Genomic DNA, 16302 nt, shown 5'->3' with positions numbered 1-16302 from the left:
GCTACCCATCTGGATTTCCATCATCCTCCTTTGGCTTTTTTGGTACATGATTTCCCAGGTATGTTACCTATTATCCCTCTTCCATCCATCTCCTTCCAAGGCTATCCACTGTATCACTGAATGGTTTTTGGCAGATACATTTACCCTTCTCTTTCCCACGTTGGTGTGCATATCTTGTCTCATACATCTCCCAGCTTTCTATTTGTGAGACCTCCATCTGGCCCATTTTTTACGACTGTATATTTCTGAGGATCTTCCTGATACTTTGGAGTCTCGGGTGAAGGCTGCTCATCAACATGCTTCCTTTTCCTCCCTTGTGTTTCATCTTTCCCAAACCTCTCCTACCTCTATTCCTGTGTCTCATTCCCTGCATCCTCTCCACTACTAGTGCCACTTTCCTGGGTTTCTGCAGTGAGTTGCCCATTGTCATGTTTTCTGATGACAGTTTCGTGACTATCCCATAGGATCTAGCACTGTGGGGGCACAGTTAGCCAGATGTGTTCACCATGGACCCCTGGGTTCTTCAGGTTCTAACAGAACTATTCCTTCAGTTTCTGGCCTTTTTTATCTTCACGACCCATTTGCTTCCTCTATCCTCAGGATCCCATTTCATACCAGCATCTCTCGGAGGCAGTTCGTGATCTTTTGCACAAGGATGTTATCGATTAGGTATTTCACTCTTCTCCAGGATTTTATTCCCAGTTGTTTGTGGTTCCCAAGAAAACTGGAGATTGGTGTTCTGTCATTAATCTCTCCAATGTCAGCCACTTCATAATCCTCCTGCAGTTCACCATGAGGTCTTTCCTAATCCTTCATAGATCATTCACTCCAGGTCTTTGGATGACCAAGGTTGATCTCTCTGATGCTTACTTTCATATCCCCATCTCTCCTGCATCCAGACGTTACCTTCGGTTTGTTCATGGTGGTCGAGTGTTTAAGTTCTGCACTCTACTTTTTGGTCTGGCAGCAGCACCATATGTCTTCTGCTGTATAGCCAGAGCCTTTGCTCACATCTTCACACTTGGTTTGTGGTTCTCTCAATATATGGACACTGTCTTCTTTTAGTTCTGTCCCAACAAGCATCTCACTAATGTATCCATTTCCTCTTACAGGAGGCAGCTTGTTAAGCAGGAGAAGTCCTATCTCACACCCATGCAGTATTTTATTTATTTGGGGGTATTTTTCAACACCTACCTCAGTAGGGCCAAGTCTTCTGTAGGGTGGGGAGAGTATCTGGATTCTCAGGAGATCTCTGGTTATTGGACAATGGTCAAATCTTTTCTCCACATCAATTTTCTGGAACTTCTTGCAGTTCATCGGGCCTTAGATTATTTCCTACTTTTAGTAAGGGGCCATTTGGTTATGATCCATTCTGACAAATTCAACCATTGTTTCTTACATCAATCAACAAGGGGGTACCCACTCCTGTTTGTTTTACTTTCGAATGTTGGATCTCCATTTTTGGGCTCAATCTTAGCAACTTTGTTTTCTTGATTATCATGTTCCAGTGATCTGAATCTTATAGGGGATTGGTTACCTCATCCTGATAAGATTGTACTTACAGAGTGGTTTTTCACTTCTCATGTGTTTCAGAAGTTATGCTCTTTTTCTGGATGCATTTTCCATCAATCTCAATACCAAACAGCCCCTCTTGTGGTCTCCAGTTCCACATACTTTGGCTTTGGCAGCAGATGATTTTAATCAGAATTGGACCAATCTTTACCTTTATGCTTATCTTCCTATCCGTATTCTTCTTTGTATTATTTCACTCATCAAAGCCATTCTGTGTCAGGTCTTCTAATTGCCCCATTCTAGCCTGCTCATCTGAGATTTTCAATCCTGAACCTCCTTCAGTCCTCCCCTCCCATACCTCTTCTACTTTCCTGATCCCTTCTAAGTCATCCTATTTTATCCTGCCATCACCACACTCCAGCATGGATTTTGTTCAGTCCCCTGCGAGACAATTTAGACTATGTGGGTAGCCTTCCTTCTTTTTCATTTGGTCTGCTCTTCTTCTGTAAATGTTTCCCAGAAGAAATGATGCATTTTCTGGAGTTGATCTTTTTACCATGGTTTCTCACCTTCCCGACCTAGTGTTTCCCACTTTTAAAATTTCTCTACTTGACTTTTCAACAATACTTTATCAGTTTCCACCATTGCTGGCTATAGGACAGCCTTGTCTAATACCTTTCGTTTCTCCCAATCTTGTAGCACATTTTCCTCTCCTGTTTCACTCTTTCTGTTTGATTTGGCATGTTTTTCTACTCTCATTTCAGTTGGAACCAGCCTTCACTACTTTGCTTAGGAGTAATGGAAGGTAGCATCACTTCTGTTTGTGTTTCTCCTTTTCACCCTGCACACAAGCTCCCTTTACTTTTGGGGATTCTGCCTTTCCTTTTACCACTCATTCCTTTGGGCTATATTCACATTTGCCTCTTCCAGTGATACCCTTCTTGGAATCCATTGTCCTTGATTTTATGCCTTCTTTATGTTTTAACAGTTTTAACATGCCAACATCATAGTGGGCATTCCCCTTTTTGCCCCCTAAATGGATCATCATAACATTTCTGATGCTTCTCTATCAAACTGGGGGGGAGGGGTGTTCTGACCTAGTACATGTCTTAGGACATGTGGGCTCTGGGGTATCATTCACTTTATATTTATATCCTGTACCTGTCTTCATCTGTTGGGCATTTTCCCATTTCCTTCTTCTTCTCCTGTCCTTTCATCCTGCACACAAGGTTCTTTTTCTGTTGGGAATTCTGCCCTTTCTTCTACCACTCACTCTTTTGTGCTATATTTACTTCACATGTGCCTCTTCTTAAAGTTTTGTTTTAGCAACATGACCGTGCCAACACCATGGTTGGCATCCCCTGTCCACCCCCTGACTGGATCTCCATTGCTTCCCTGATGCTTCTCTATCAGACTGAAGGGAGGGGGCATCTGCCTCTCCCTTCCTCTGGGCCATCCTACTGTGGCTCACATTTTTTCCCTTTTCACTTGGTTGTTCAATCATGGATTGCTAGTTTTCCACTCATGCTGGTTTTTGGACAGCTTTATCTCCTACATTTTGCATTTCCAGTTGCTGCCTGGTTTTCTTCTCTTGTTCTCTCCTCTTTGTTCTGATCCTTCCTTTTTCACCGACCCTCTTGTTCTACTCCCATGCTTGACTGGGACTTTGTTGCATTTTTTTACAATCTTTTTCAGGCTCCTTTCAAGCTGTTGATTTCATGTTTATTGTTTCATCTCTTTTCTCCTCACTTAGTGTCATCATCATTCAGATGTCTATACCTTCAATGCTTCCTTCACTCTCTTTCACCATACTTTCTTCCTCTATCCTGGCCAGACCTTTCTTCCTAACACTTTGGCTGCTCAGGTGGATGATTGTCATTTCACATTTCTTATGTCTCTTTCTCATCATCTCTTGAATGAGACCCTTCAGACTGGCATGTGGATGGATCCACACACATTTGTTTCCTTTTATCATTTGGATGTTTTGTCATCTGCTGGGTTGCAATTCACTCCAGTTGTTGTTCTTCAATACACCTACATACTGTCTGTGAGAGGGTAATTGCATTTTCCTTTTCAAGGCCTTCTTCCCCTTTCTTGAATCCTACCAGATGGCTTTTGTTGTCTCCCAGGATATGCATATTTCCTCAAATCCTCATTGGACGAGGGGGGAACAGAAAGTGTTCAACCCATCTGCCCTGGCTCTATCAATGCCCACTGCAAGATGAGTTGTTCTACAAGATCACTAGATGTTTCCTTGTGGTATACAATTTTACTCACTTGTCTAACTTAGATTGCACTATTTCCATGGACTATCATGAATTGATTTGCCCACTTCTTTGGCTTGTGCTTGCAAATATAGGGTTTTGCATTCACCCATTTCACTGTCTCCAGTAAAAGACCTTTCTGGCTGGTAGTTTGATGGGAATCCAGGTGCTTCTCTGAGTCTCCCCAATGCAAATTCTCCCCCTTCTTCTTCAAGTGGAGCACAAAAGACTTTCCACCAGTTCCTAACTGCTGGGGTGGTGGACCTTGGAGAATCCTTACCAGTTGGGCTTAGCACAATACAGTAAGAAGTAGAGTGGTGGTGATACTGTCAGTGCAGTACAGGTCACCCCTCACACAACTGATGTGTCTTTTTTCTTGTGTAGACTTTTCCTTAGGGTGCTTTCTAAAGGGAGCTCATCTAGGTTTAAAATTCATATCAGCTCCTCCACCACTTCAACATGAATTCTAGTAATTCTGTGTGAGAGGTGAGGTATCATCTCAGAAATTAACATTTTCCTATATTAAAAACGTATTTTGGATAGATACTCATCTCCACACACATTTCCACCCAACCTCTTCACTTCTGGTGTACTTTTTTTTTTCTTGCCTCATCTAAAAATGAAGTTATCTTGAGATTCATGGAGGTTGTCACTTCCTATTGGTGGAGGGCTATCGTAGCATGATGACATCATCATGCACCAGTGCAGTTCATGTTAAACATGTGAATTTATGTGGGAGTTAGCTCAAGGATAGTGGTATGCAAATCTATTAAAACAGATGTGCGAGGTATATAGAAATTCCTTGTGTGGAGATGAGTATTTATAGAAAAATGTTAACTTTAGAAATTCCATATGTAGACTTTTTCTCATACAAAATACTGTTATTGTATGTTTTACTGTATAAACTTATAGAATGATGTTGTTTTTGTTCCGTCATGTGCTTCATGCTGTTTAAAATGATCAAATGTATGTTAGATGGACACAAAAGCCTACAGGTAGTTTAGATTACTGATCTTAGTGATTGTTGAATGTATGTATGCATGAAGTAATAGTAGTGGGTTTGGACTGAGTTGCTTTTTCTAACCATGTATGTTTTCACATTCCTAGGTATAGTTGGTGATTGTTTACCAGGCTATATTTTTACAAGCTGGATATTCATTTTAACAAAAAGCTGTATCTTTTTCTTTTGTGAAGATTGGTTTATAATAAAACTGTAGTTAATATATTGTGAATTTTATTTCATTTATTGCTGAGAACTTTTTTTCTTAAGACATGTACATAAGGAGGCAGTTTGGGCTTTTATAATAACTGATATTAACAGTAATATTTTTTGTTTTTTGCATTGTGTTTTGGTTGATCTTTTAACAATAAAGCTAATAACAGTAATCTCTCTAGGGTATTCATGAGAGTTTGAACAAAAATGGGAGCCAAGCAAAGCACTAGTGGTCATAGTCCTCGTAGCAGTTCAGCTAATGAAGCTTGTGGCTCTCCATCTACAACAACAAGTAGTTTTGGAATTTTGGGACATGGGCACAGAACTGGAACGAGTGCTGCTGATGCTCGACAACGGGCTCGGAGTCTCTCTAGCGTGTTAAGTGTAAATGGAACTTCTAGCCAGCCTTTAGGCATACCTTCAGGCCCCAGTGTTAGTCTAGGAATATCTGATTCACCCAACTCAGACACTAGTACTCCTGATGACACATCTCCTTTCAGCAGAGTTTTTGCTGCCCATTCTTTGCCTGCTCAGCTCATGTCTCTTAACGGTAAGTAGTCTAGTCTACCTGTTTGTCATAGTAAAACTGTGCATAACGCTTTTGAATAGAGTTGTTTAAACATTCGTTTAACAACAAGTAAAAACAAAAAAAAAAAGTATAACACTATACAATGCTTAACTTACAACAGTATACAATACTTTATATGTCTTGGCACAAATGTCTTTTAGTTTTCTCCAAAAAATATGAAATTACTCCTTTCACAAAAGTAGTAACAATTATGCAAGTCTAAGTCAATTTTACCCTTGTTTTGTAGAATCCTACATTGTATGTTAACTCTTGTACTGGTTTATGCAATTCATCAAAATTAAAATTTCAGCAATGTTAATAATTTTTGTTTTCATAGTGAAATTTAACTATAATGTTTTTGATACAATCTACTATAGTTTTATATATTTCTCAACTTTAAAACATTGTCATGTAAAGATTTATAAATAATTGGTTCCATCTAGTTTTCTGATTTGTTTTATATCCAAGTAGAAATACACTGACTTGTAAATCTTTGTGTGTTTACTTTATATCATTTATTGGGTCCAATTAACACCTACAGAATATCTTTTTCATCTGGTTTTATTTTATTCACAGTAGGGCTAGAGATTAGTGAAATTTGCTAATTTATTAATTGTTAAGCTCATTAATTAGTTACATTTAACTACTTAATTATTTTAACATGAAACTAGTATCCTTATTTCTAACTTGTTTGGGGTTATTTTAAAATATTTTCAAACTACCATTCATTTAATATGACAGATCGTCAGGTTCAACAATTTAGGAGTAAGTCATTGTTTTAATCCTAAACTGCAATATGTGAAAAATTGAAAATATATCATATACACAATGTAACACAAACCTGAAACCTGTAATAAATGGACAATATAATTAATACCTAAGAATACTGGAGATTGGAGTCCCATTATCAATCTGTCTCAACTCAATCATTTTTTGAATCCTCCTCGTTTTACGATAGAATCATTTCTAAACTTATGATGGCATTTTTCACCCATTTTTTGGATGACCAAGTTCGATGTTACTGAGGCATATCTTCACATTCCCATAGCAGAGTCCTCCCGCTGATTGCTACAATTTGTGCACAAGGGTCAAGTGCTGCAGTTCAGAGCTCTGCCTTTTGGCCTTGCATCAGCACCTTATGTCTTCTGCAGAGTGGTACAAGCCTTTTCTTGCCATCTGCATTACTTGATCCTGTGCACACATCATTATGTGGATGACTGGCTACTTTTGGCACCATCTTGTAAATTGGCAAAACAACATACCCAGAGTCTCCTCTCAGAAGCCACAAAGGCAGACTTTCTTATCAAAGTAGAGAAATCCATTCTATCATCAACTCAATACCTTGTCCATTTCAGTGTTTTTTTCAACATATACTTAAGTCAGGCTCAGTTTACTCCCATCAGACTACAAGCTATGGAAAGAGCAGTCAGGCTTTTATTTAAGTCTCCTTCTCTTACTGCACGAATGGTTCTCACTCTTTTGGGGATGTGGGTGTCCCTTGAATCTACCATTCCCTTGGGAGGAGCCTATATGAGGTCCCTTCAGTGGTCACTGCATGACCAATGGAGCATGAACTTCGATACATTGGATCATCCTGTATCCTTACTCAGGAGCAACATCACAGATCTCGAGTGGTGGTTGGATCGGAACAATGCCAGTATCGAGGTACCGATTCCTCATCCTTATCCAGAAGAAATCCATATGTTTACAGTTGCATCTCTTCAAGAATAGGATGCTTTTGTCCACAGTCAGGAATTTCAGGATATTTGGACAGTCTACGAGTCTTTTCTTCACATCAGCAATCTTGAACTACTTGTGGTACATCAAGCAATGGTTCAGGGTCTGTCTCTCTTGAAGGGGAAAGTTGTCATGATACATTCCAACAATTCCACAGTGGTATCCTACATTTCTAGTCAAGGGGGCACACATTCTCGAGATCTTTGTTTTCGAACTTTTGATCTTCTCTACTGGGCTCACTCCAATCTTATAAACCTCTTGGCATTCTATGTTCCTGGAGTGATGAATTTAATTGTGTATCATTTGTCTCGGCCCAACCAGATTCTCCCAACTGAATGGATGCTACATCGTGAAGTTTTTCAGTGGATTTGCTCTTGGTTTGGATCTCTGATGATCGATGCCTTTGCAACTTATTGGAATTCTCAGCTGCAGTTGTTTTGGTCCCCAGTACCTTATCCTCGAGCTTTAGCAATAGATGCATTCAGTCAGGACTGGACGGGTTTGCATCTGTATGCCTTTTCCCCAATTTGTCTGTTGCTCAGAGTTATAGATATGGTTTGTTCCACTCCTTGTCAGGTTCTTTTGGTAGCACCATTTTGGCCAATTCAAACATGGTTTCCTCTTCTTCAATATCTACAGGTGTATCTACCTTTAGTACTTCCTCTATGGCCATCTCTGTTGCAACAACCTTGATCCGACGTTCTACACCTAGATGTTCAGAAATTCAAACTTCATGGCTGGAAGTTATCCAGGCCTTTGCCAGACATAGGGGCTTAATGTCTAAAGTTACGTTATACTATACTAAATCTTTCCGTCAACCAACTATGCCATTTATCAACAAAAGGGCACACTTATTGTCGGTGGTGTATAAATAGGAAATTCAACCCCCTTCATCCAAAGGTGTCAATTATATCATGTTTTTTTATTTGGATTTTTGAAAGAGGTTTGACTTCGTCTACTGTGGCCTTATATAAAGCATCTTTATTGACTACTTTTCGACATTCTAAATATAAGAAAGTTTTGAGTCTCCAGTTATATCTAACCTTTTAAAATCCTTTTGCATCCTTTGGTCCAGATGACCTTTTCAATTACCTAATTGGGATGTTAGGGTTGTTTTACATGCATTGTCTCATCATCCCTTCGAGTCTTTAGCCTCCTGTTTTTGTATCACCTTTCGATTAAGTAATATTTTTTGTTGTTGTTGGCATGTGGATGTTGATTGGAATTATTTGCAATACATGTACAGAGGACTCTTTATCATTCCACCTATATATTGCTTTACCTTGATAGGTCCTTCTTTCTGAAGACTCTTGCAGCTAGAAAGAGGGAAAATCCTTCTCACCCATTCACTTGTCAGCCATTTCTCACCTTTATAACCGTTCAGGCACCAATTTTGATATGTCCTGTCAGGGCTCTCGGGTGTTATGTGGTTCGTACTAACTCATTTGGGGGTAATAGGAATAGACTGTTTATTCCATGGTTTCCTGGGATTTATCCCCAATTACATTAGCAAGGTGGCTTTGAAAATTGATTCATATTGCCTTCTCTGGTCTATCTTTACTGGTCACATATCTGTGTCATTGTCTGCCTGTTTGAATTGCCTTCTGGAAGACATTGAGCAGGCTGGTATGTGGACTTCTCCCAATACTTTCCACTCTCATTACTTGCATGATCTGGCAGTTTCGTCTTCTGAAGGTTCTTGACTACCCCTTGTGGCCGTTTTGACTATATCTGCTAGATTGTGATGGGGTGGGTAATTTTCTCCATCATATGTTCTTTTTTCTTTCCAGAGTCCCTTTACTTTTTATCTGGATCCCACTCTGTGGTGAGTGTTGCCCAGACAGGTGTAATTCTGCACTAGCAACCAATTTCACTATCCTTCCAACTGGTTGCAACAGGCTCTGTAGAAATTAGGGGTTCCATAAGACCATCTAGGCACATTCTGGATGGTATTATCATATTCTCATGGACAGCCACTCATAGACTATCATGAGTAAAGCTAAAGGGGATCCTGCCCGTCCCTGCTGATCATCAGGTTGAAAATATTGGGGACGATTTGCTTTTAAAAAGTCAAGGAACTTGTTTCCAGAGCACTGTTTCTCAGGACTTTCCAATGTACATTACCCTCCAGATTCTACTAGTGGAGCTAGGGAGTCCTTACTACACCCAGTTTCCAGTCACTGGGGTGGTGGACAAAGAATTTTCCTCCAGAGTGTTCGAGTGTGTTCCTCCACTCATTGAGAAGAGGGCAAAGCTGGAAGCCCTTCTACTCGGGTCCCTGGGTGTATTTCCCAGATGTCGGTAGGAGTGGCACCAGCCTCCTCAGGAGCCTACTCATAATACCGGTTCAGATTTGATCCTATACTATCCGGTTGGGGAGTACATGGCCCTTCTTATGTACAATGTTCAACTGTTTATTGTTCATGCATGGAGGTCCATTATCATCTCATAATTCAGGGGACAAGTGGAATGCTCCTTGCCCATGAGTTGGAGAGTAAGGATGAATATTCATAATTCCAGACCGGATGAGTTCTGTTCCTTTGGTTGAGTAAGGCATGCATGATCCCGTCATTCCGAGCCTGGGATGTTGCCTTTGGTGGTTCGGAATGCATCATTCTATAGCTACAAGTTGGGATCCAATACAAAGTATATCTATATATCACATTGCAGTCCAATTGCCCTTGTCACCAATGTGGGATATAGTAACCAAGACCCCATAATTCCAACACAGTATGGATATGGGCCTATAATAATTATTCATGTACTATTCCACTCTTGATATCGATATTCAGTTCTGGGTAAAGAGCATACCTGTTCTGGATGTAGTGTGGTTTTCCCCACTTGAGTACCACTCTTATCTTGATACATCCCTGTTCTATGCAGACGTTTTCTGTATGGATCATGCCCTCACTGGCCATTCCACCTTCTCATTGTGGGATTCTAGCTAAAGTGTCAGCGAATGGTAACATTTTCCTAAATTGAAAATGTATTTGCAATAATACTTACCTCACTGATGCTATCCCACCCTTCCTCACCACTAAGAGCTGGTGTTAGTGTTGGGAATGGCATAAGTCTGGAAAAAGTGATTACATTATCTGAATGAGGTGCTTCTATACAGTATCTGTATAGAGAGCTTATTGATGTTGGTGGAGAGTTTTGCAAGTTAGATATTGCCAAGGGCATTCAAGTGGGGTATAAAAGAGATAGGCAAAGAGGTAGAAACCTTGTAGATCGAGAAATAGCCAAAGTGTCAGTGGAGTTAAGTATTATTGGAAATACATTTCAATTTAGAAAAATCTTAACATTTATTGATTTCATTTTTTATATAAAATATAGTTTAGATATATGGTTACATAACATAAATTATGTGGAAAATGTTACGCATAATAATTTAATGAGTAGGAGTTCTAGACTAAGAATTTTATTGTAATAAGCTGATACTAAAGATATAAGATATAAAAATTTAGTTTTCCTGGAAACTTGTATTTATGAACAAGTGAATTTTTCTGCAAAATTTTATGTTTGACTGGAGCACAAATTTGTCATTTTTTTTTCTCAAGCAGTTTACAAAAAAAAACAAGTGAAAATAGCATTATACATCTAATTCTAATTTTAATAATTAATTTATTTTATCACATTTATATAAAATAATACTTTCCATGTACGTACAGTTTTAAAATTAAAACATCTTTTGGATTTTACATGTCACTACTGAATGCAGAATAAAGTGATTTTTAACTAAGTCTATTTTTAATACATATTTAATGTACACTGACATGTGAGTTAATTGTTATAGTCACTTCTAAATGTTAGAGTAATCAAGTAATTCTGCAGTGTGAAATCATATTAGCTTGACACAAAAATTACACAAAACCAATAAATATAAACTCTCAAGAGAAATTTACAAACCTGATGCAAAATACACATGGAATGTAATTCATTTAGCATTTAAACTTTACCAAATACAGAACATTTAACCACAATATGCCAAAATAATTGTTCAGAAACCATTGAAAAATGTTATGCAGAAAGATATGTTGAAATGCATTAATAAAATAATAAAAGCAGAGCAAAACAATCTTGAGACAAATATTAAGACCAATATTTTTTCAATGCTTCCTATTGTATAATTGTTGTCATGAGGCATAACTGCCAGATGTATAATTGTAAAAAAAAGAAAAGTTCACAATTAGTGAATAGTGTATATATGACACTGCAGGACAATATAATCTTTTACAAATGGATTTTTGATGCATGTAAAATTATATAAGTTTAATTGCATCTCCTTGCATTATGAAAATAAGAACTATTATTTTTGAATCACCATTTGTTGATAATAGTATTCACTGTTATTTTACTACAAATAGAATTATCACACTGGGTACATTCAATTATATTTAGTGTTGAGATTTTGTGAGCAGTATTTTGAAAAAGTTTGAGCCTTCTTCTTTCTTTTTTTTTTAATATTTGGTTATAACTTCCAAGAGGTCTGCAAAATACTTTTGTAATAATTGTTATCTTAGAACCTCTGAATTTTTGACAAGAAAATGACAGGATTTTTCTTTTCTTTTTTTAGTGACCATTATCATTATAAAAATAGTTTACTGAAAATTAATCAAAATTAATTGAGCTCTAGGTATATAGAGCTCAATTAATATGTACTAAACAAGAAACTTTTACTTATGTCATTATTATTATTATTACTCTTATGGTATTAGGTTGGATTTGTGCACCAAACAACGAATAGTCACAGATGAAAGATTGAAGCAAAGCTGTAAATGTCTTCCATGTATATATTACAATGGTTACTGAGTTAATAACATTAAATGATTGTTTTAAAAGAGCTCATATTAGAGATAAGCATTTAGCTATCTAATTGAGTTTTCCTAGCATATATTTATTTTGCACAAATTTTAAAGGTTTATGGCTAAGAGGAGGGCTCAAACCTCTCATGCCTTGAGTAATGTAGCACTGGTTATCTTTGTAGCATCATGTAATTAGTAAGCAATGTATTAAGTTAAACTGCACTATTGTTTAGTCTAAAGAAGGTAAACATGAACAACAGGCAATGCTGTGTGTGGTTATTTAACCAATGGCCACTAGGCCACACTCTGACATTTGTAAGCTATTTACAAGCAGAGTAGAACATACGCACAACATCATGCTAAGGGCATTAATACTAGCTATGGTGTCATGTGAGGTCACCAACGTCAGTTGGTGTGTATCTGCAATTGAACAAGGTCATCTGCTGCTGTCCTTAATTTTGAACTTCTGACTAGGGAGAAGGCAACTGGCTAGTAGCACTCCATGTGCCACCAATTCTTGAGAGCTACTCTCTTTATCAATGATTAGGTTTGACTGTAATATTATGATGCCCCTTGGCTGGTATAGTCTAATAATAGCTCCATGAAGTAAGGATCACATAATTCAATAACCAGTGCACCAAAGATGTTTGCCTTTTCAGCTGTAAGAGTGTTATAATGTAGTGACCAATAGTAGGGGTCAATTCCACTATTCAGTAATGAAAGATTAGACCAAAAGTTGGCAGTGAGTGCTTCTGGCTGGTTGTCTTCCCTCTGGTCAGTAGTTCAAAAATAGGGGTAGTGACAGATAGCCTCAGTGGCTTTGTCAAAACTAAAAGAGAGAGAGAGAGAAAAAAAAGGCATATAATGTCCTCGAGGCTGAATAGACAAGCTCGTTTGATGGTAATGGGAATTGAACCCAAAATTTTCTAATCCTGGAAAGTACTGGTCTGAAGCTGAACAAACTTGAATGCAACAAAAATATAATAATGAGAAATCATGGTGTCATTATTTTAATTACTTTGATAGTAGGAATAATCAAAAATAGTAATATTCAAACAATACAAATGTTTTGTTAATTAAAGGATCAAAAACACAGCCTAGAACACAGTGATATAATTATTAACTTTCAGTGTAATGTTCTCATTTTTGTATGACTGAGCATTTGTATTTTAAAGTGGATTTTTATTTGGTTTTTGCCTATAATCCTGCAAAATGAAACCATGAACAACATACTTTTCTTGATAGTCAGTTATGTGGATGTTTGAATAACTATTAATAGGCCATGCAAAATCATTGAATGGTATTTGCATCATAACATAATACAAACACAACAAGGGGCCATTTGGTTCTTTAAGGTTGTTCTTGCTCACCCACCCTCGAGAGAAGTAAATATTTATACCCACCCTTTATTTTTCAGGAAACAGTTGATTTCTCCATTACACTTCTTGTATAGTACCAGCCTATGCTTCTGCCAGTGGCAAATGATTTTATAAGCCAATCATCCTGTTAAAAAGATAATACTATTTTAACTGGTGTAGTCGTTTTTTACAAATCTTACAACTTGTGTCTGCTCATCTTGTACTCTTCAGAATACAATACACATCCACAAACAAAACCACACATGTAATAAAAAAAAAAATCAAATACTTTTATTACATTGATCCCCCAGATAATATCATACAATAAACTTAAATAGGTTTCGCATCTTATCCTTTTTTTTTGCCAAAAGAAAATAAGTTGTAGAGGTCTTAACTTATCTGTTCCTTCCCTGAAATCATCATCATAATAGCCCTCTTTAAAAAACTTTCCAGTACTCACTGTAGTAGTGTAATCAATTGCACATAAAATCATTGATCATGCATGCATCATCATAAAACTAAAATTATTGAATATATTTTTAAAAAATTTAAAGCCTAAAGTTTGAATTTAAAGATCTTATTTCACGTACTTAAAAATGCTTAAATGTTTTGAATATTTTGGATTTTATTTGAAAATTATTGAAATTTGGTTAACAAACCTGCATGATCTGTGAAGTGGTGTAAAACTACACTAGCATCATTTGCTGCCTCTGTCTTCTTAAAAATATAGTTCTCTCTAGTTACCAGTACATTTTGTCTTTCAGTTTTAGTTTCAGTACTGCTTTAGTTTTTTATTTGTTTTTCAGTTGCTGACACAACATAATTATGAATGTCAGCATGTGTGGGTGGATTGAGAAGCTGTAAGGGGTGGTTTATAGATAATAATGCTCAATAGTTCTTGAAAGTCACTACAAAATGCCAGGATTTGTTGTAAAAAAAGAAAAGGAAACTCCACCATAGGATGCTACCATCTTGAGATTAGATTGACTTGGTTTCACAATTTTTATTATGAATCATACTTCTTTTTTTATTTTTTTATCTCTACATCTGTTAGTCTAGTCTCAATTATCAATCAACCGTAAACCATTGTATGATGGGGGAAGATTTACACATATCTTTAAGGTGTTAATGATTAGTAAGATTTTTAGAAATTTTAATAAGCTGCTTATTTTTCAGGTTTTTTTGAAAATGTTTATTCATTTTGAATGTAAAAACAAGTTAGGTGACAAGTAGAGCCATTTATTCCACTGAAGACCTTTCAAATTCTCAACCAAATGGTTTCACGATGAAACATCTGTGTATCTAATGTATTATTTTGTGTCCATGTATGGTATATAAATACCTACCTATTCAGCAAAAATGTGAGAGAATCAAAGCTATAAAAATACAACACATTATAAGATATTTAATAATCATTGGAAATTATTCCAGCTAAGAATAAGTTAAGGGCTAGGTTGTAAATCTTATGGTTTACTTCTAATATTCTAGTCATTATTATCAAATTTTCCTCCCAGAAATTAAAAGGGTTTCAATGGGCAACTTGTCTATTTGGCAACATCCATTCTGTACTAGAACTTGGGTCCAGATTTTGGGTGATCTGGGAGGGTTAATAGCATATATTGACTTCTTCCATTTCTAAACCCCTAAAGATTTAAAAATTTAAATTGTTTCACATCTAGCTTTTCATTTTTCCAGGGAAAATAAGTGCAAGGGTTTAAACCTCTCATCTGCATTCAGTTTTAACAGTAGGTGGCACCCTGGTGATTTTTGCTGCATCATTCCAACATAAGGTGAATAACAGTCACTTTAACTCTCTTGGGTTTATAATCATGTTTTTTTTATTTTTTGCTACTACTGTTTGGGGCAAGGACTTTCTGTTTTGAGGTTAAAATGATGGAACGCTTTGTGTATACCTGATAGTATCAGGTTTTTGAATCATGACAGGAATTTTAGCTCTAAATATATCTGTAGGAATATCTCTCATGTTAGAATTTTGTTTGTGGATATTTGTGTAATAAACATATAAGCATTTGAATAAAATAAAGGTGAAAATTTACTGGCCTGTTTTGTTTCCTATACAATAACAGGCTTTTGACAAAATGTTTTATATTTAAAGACTATTTTAACTTTTTATTTATTGACATAAATCTTTTCAAACTTTTCAAAAATGCCATTTGGCTCTAAGAAATTGTGCTAGCAAAATTTTCTTTTTGATCCATACATCCTACATTTATTTAAGTGTTGCTGTAATAAGTTGGCAAATAATGATTTATAAGCATAATAAAATGATTTATTTTTGGGAGAACACACTATATGTTTTGACAGAACACTGGTCTTCTGCAGATATGAAGAAGACAGAATCCAGTGTTCTGTAAAAACAAGTAGTATGTTCTCCCAAAAATAAATCACTTCATTATGCTTATAAATCATTGTTTGCCAACTTATTATATTAGCAATGTGCTTCTTTACTCAAGTTTTGTTGTATTATAATGTAACATTGAAACACACAAGTTTGTCATTTCTTTTCAAAGTCTAGCAATTCCTAACACAATGTACAAGTGTAAATGTGAGCATATTGTATCAATGTGATGGTTTGAAGTATCATCATATTTTACCTTTTTTTTACTAGTATAAAATATGCAATTATTTATGCATATTCAGGTAATGTTTATGCACATAGTTAATGCCATGCTTATAAGCTAAAAATAGGAAGGTTATGAATTTGTACTAATCTTCTTGCCGAGACAGAGGTTTCATACTGCAACAGTTGTTCATAGACTTTTACTTCTTTGGCCATGTTTCAATATCATCCCTCTCTGGAGTAAGATCATTCTCATTCCAAAAA

At 36.5% G+C, this 16302-nt stretch overlaps 1 protein-coding gene across 2 annotated transcripts in view; it reads left to right on the top strand.

Annotated features, from left to right (window-relative positions):
* LOC111088842 overlaps nt 1-15513 on the top strand; it is a 20111-nt gene extending 4598 nt beyond the window's left edge. The window contains exons 2-3 of one of the 2 annotated variants that reach the window (XM_022399965.1): nt 5172-5539; nt 14264-15513. In XM_022399965.1, coding sequence (XP_022255673.1) covers nt 5197-5539; nt 14264-14280 — 360 coding nt within the window. In that variant the 5' untranslated portion in view covers nt 5172-5196 and the 3' untranslated portion in view covers nt 14281-15513. The other variant, XM_022399958.1, reaches the window with a different exon arrangement.
* Nucleotides 15514-16302: the final 789 nt, after the last annotated feature.

Source organism: Limulus polyphemus, unplaced genomic scaffold (assembly GCF_000517525.1).
Source record: "Limulus polyphemus unplaced genomic scaffold, Limulus_polyphemus-2.1.2 Scaffold106, whole genome shotgun sequence".
Classification (NCBI taxonomy): Eukaryota; Metazoa; Arthropoda; class Merostomata; order Xiphosura; family Limulidae; genus Limulus; species Limulus polyphemus.
The sequence above is the reverse complement of the archived record's forward strand: the minus strand, read 5'-3'. Positions and strand labels throughout refer to the sequence as shown.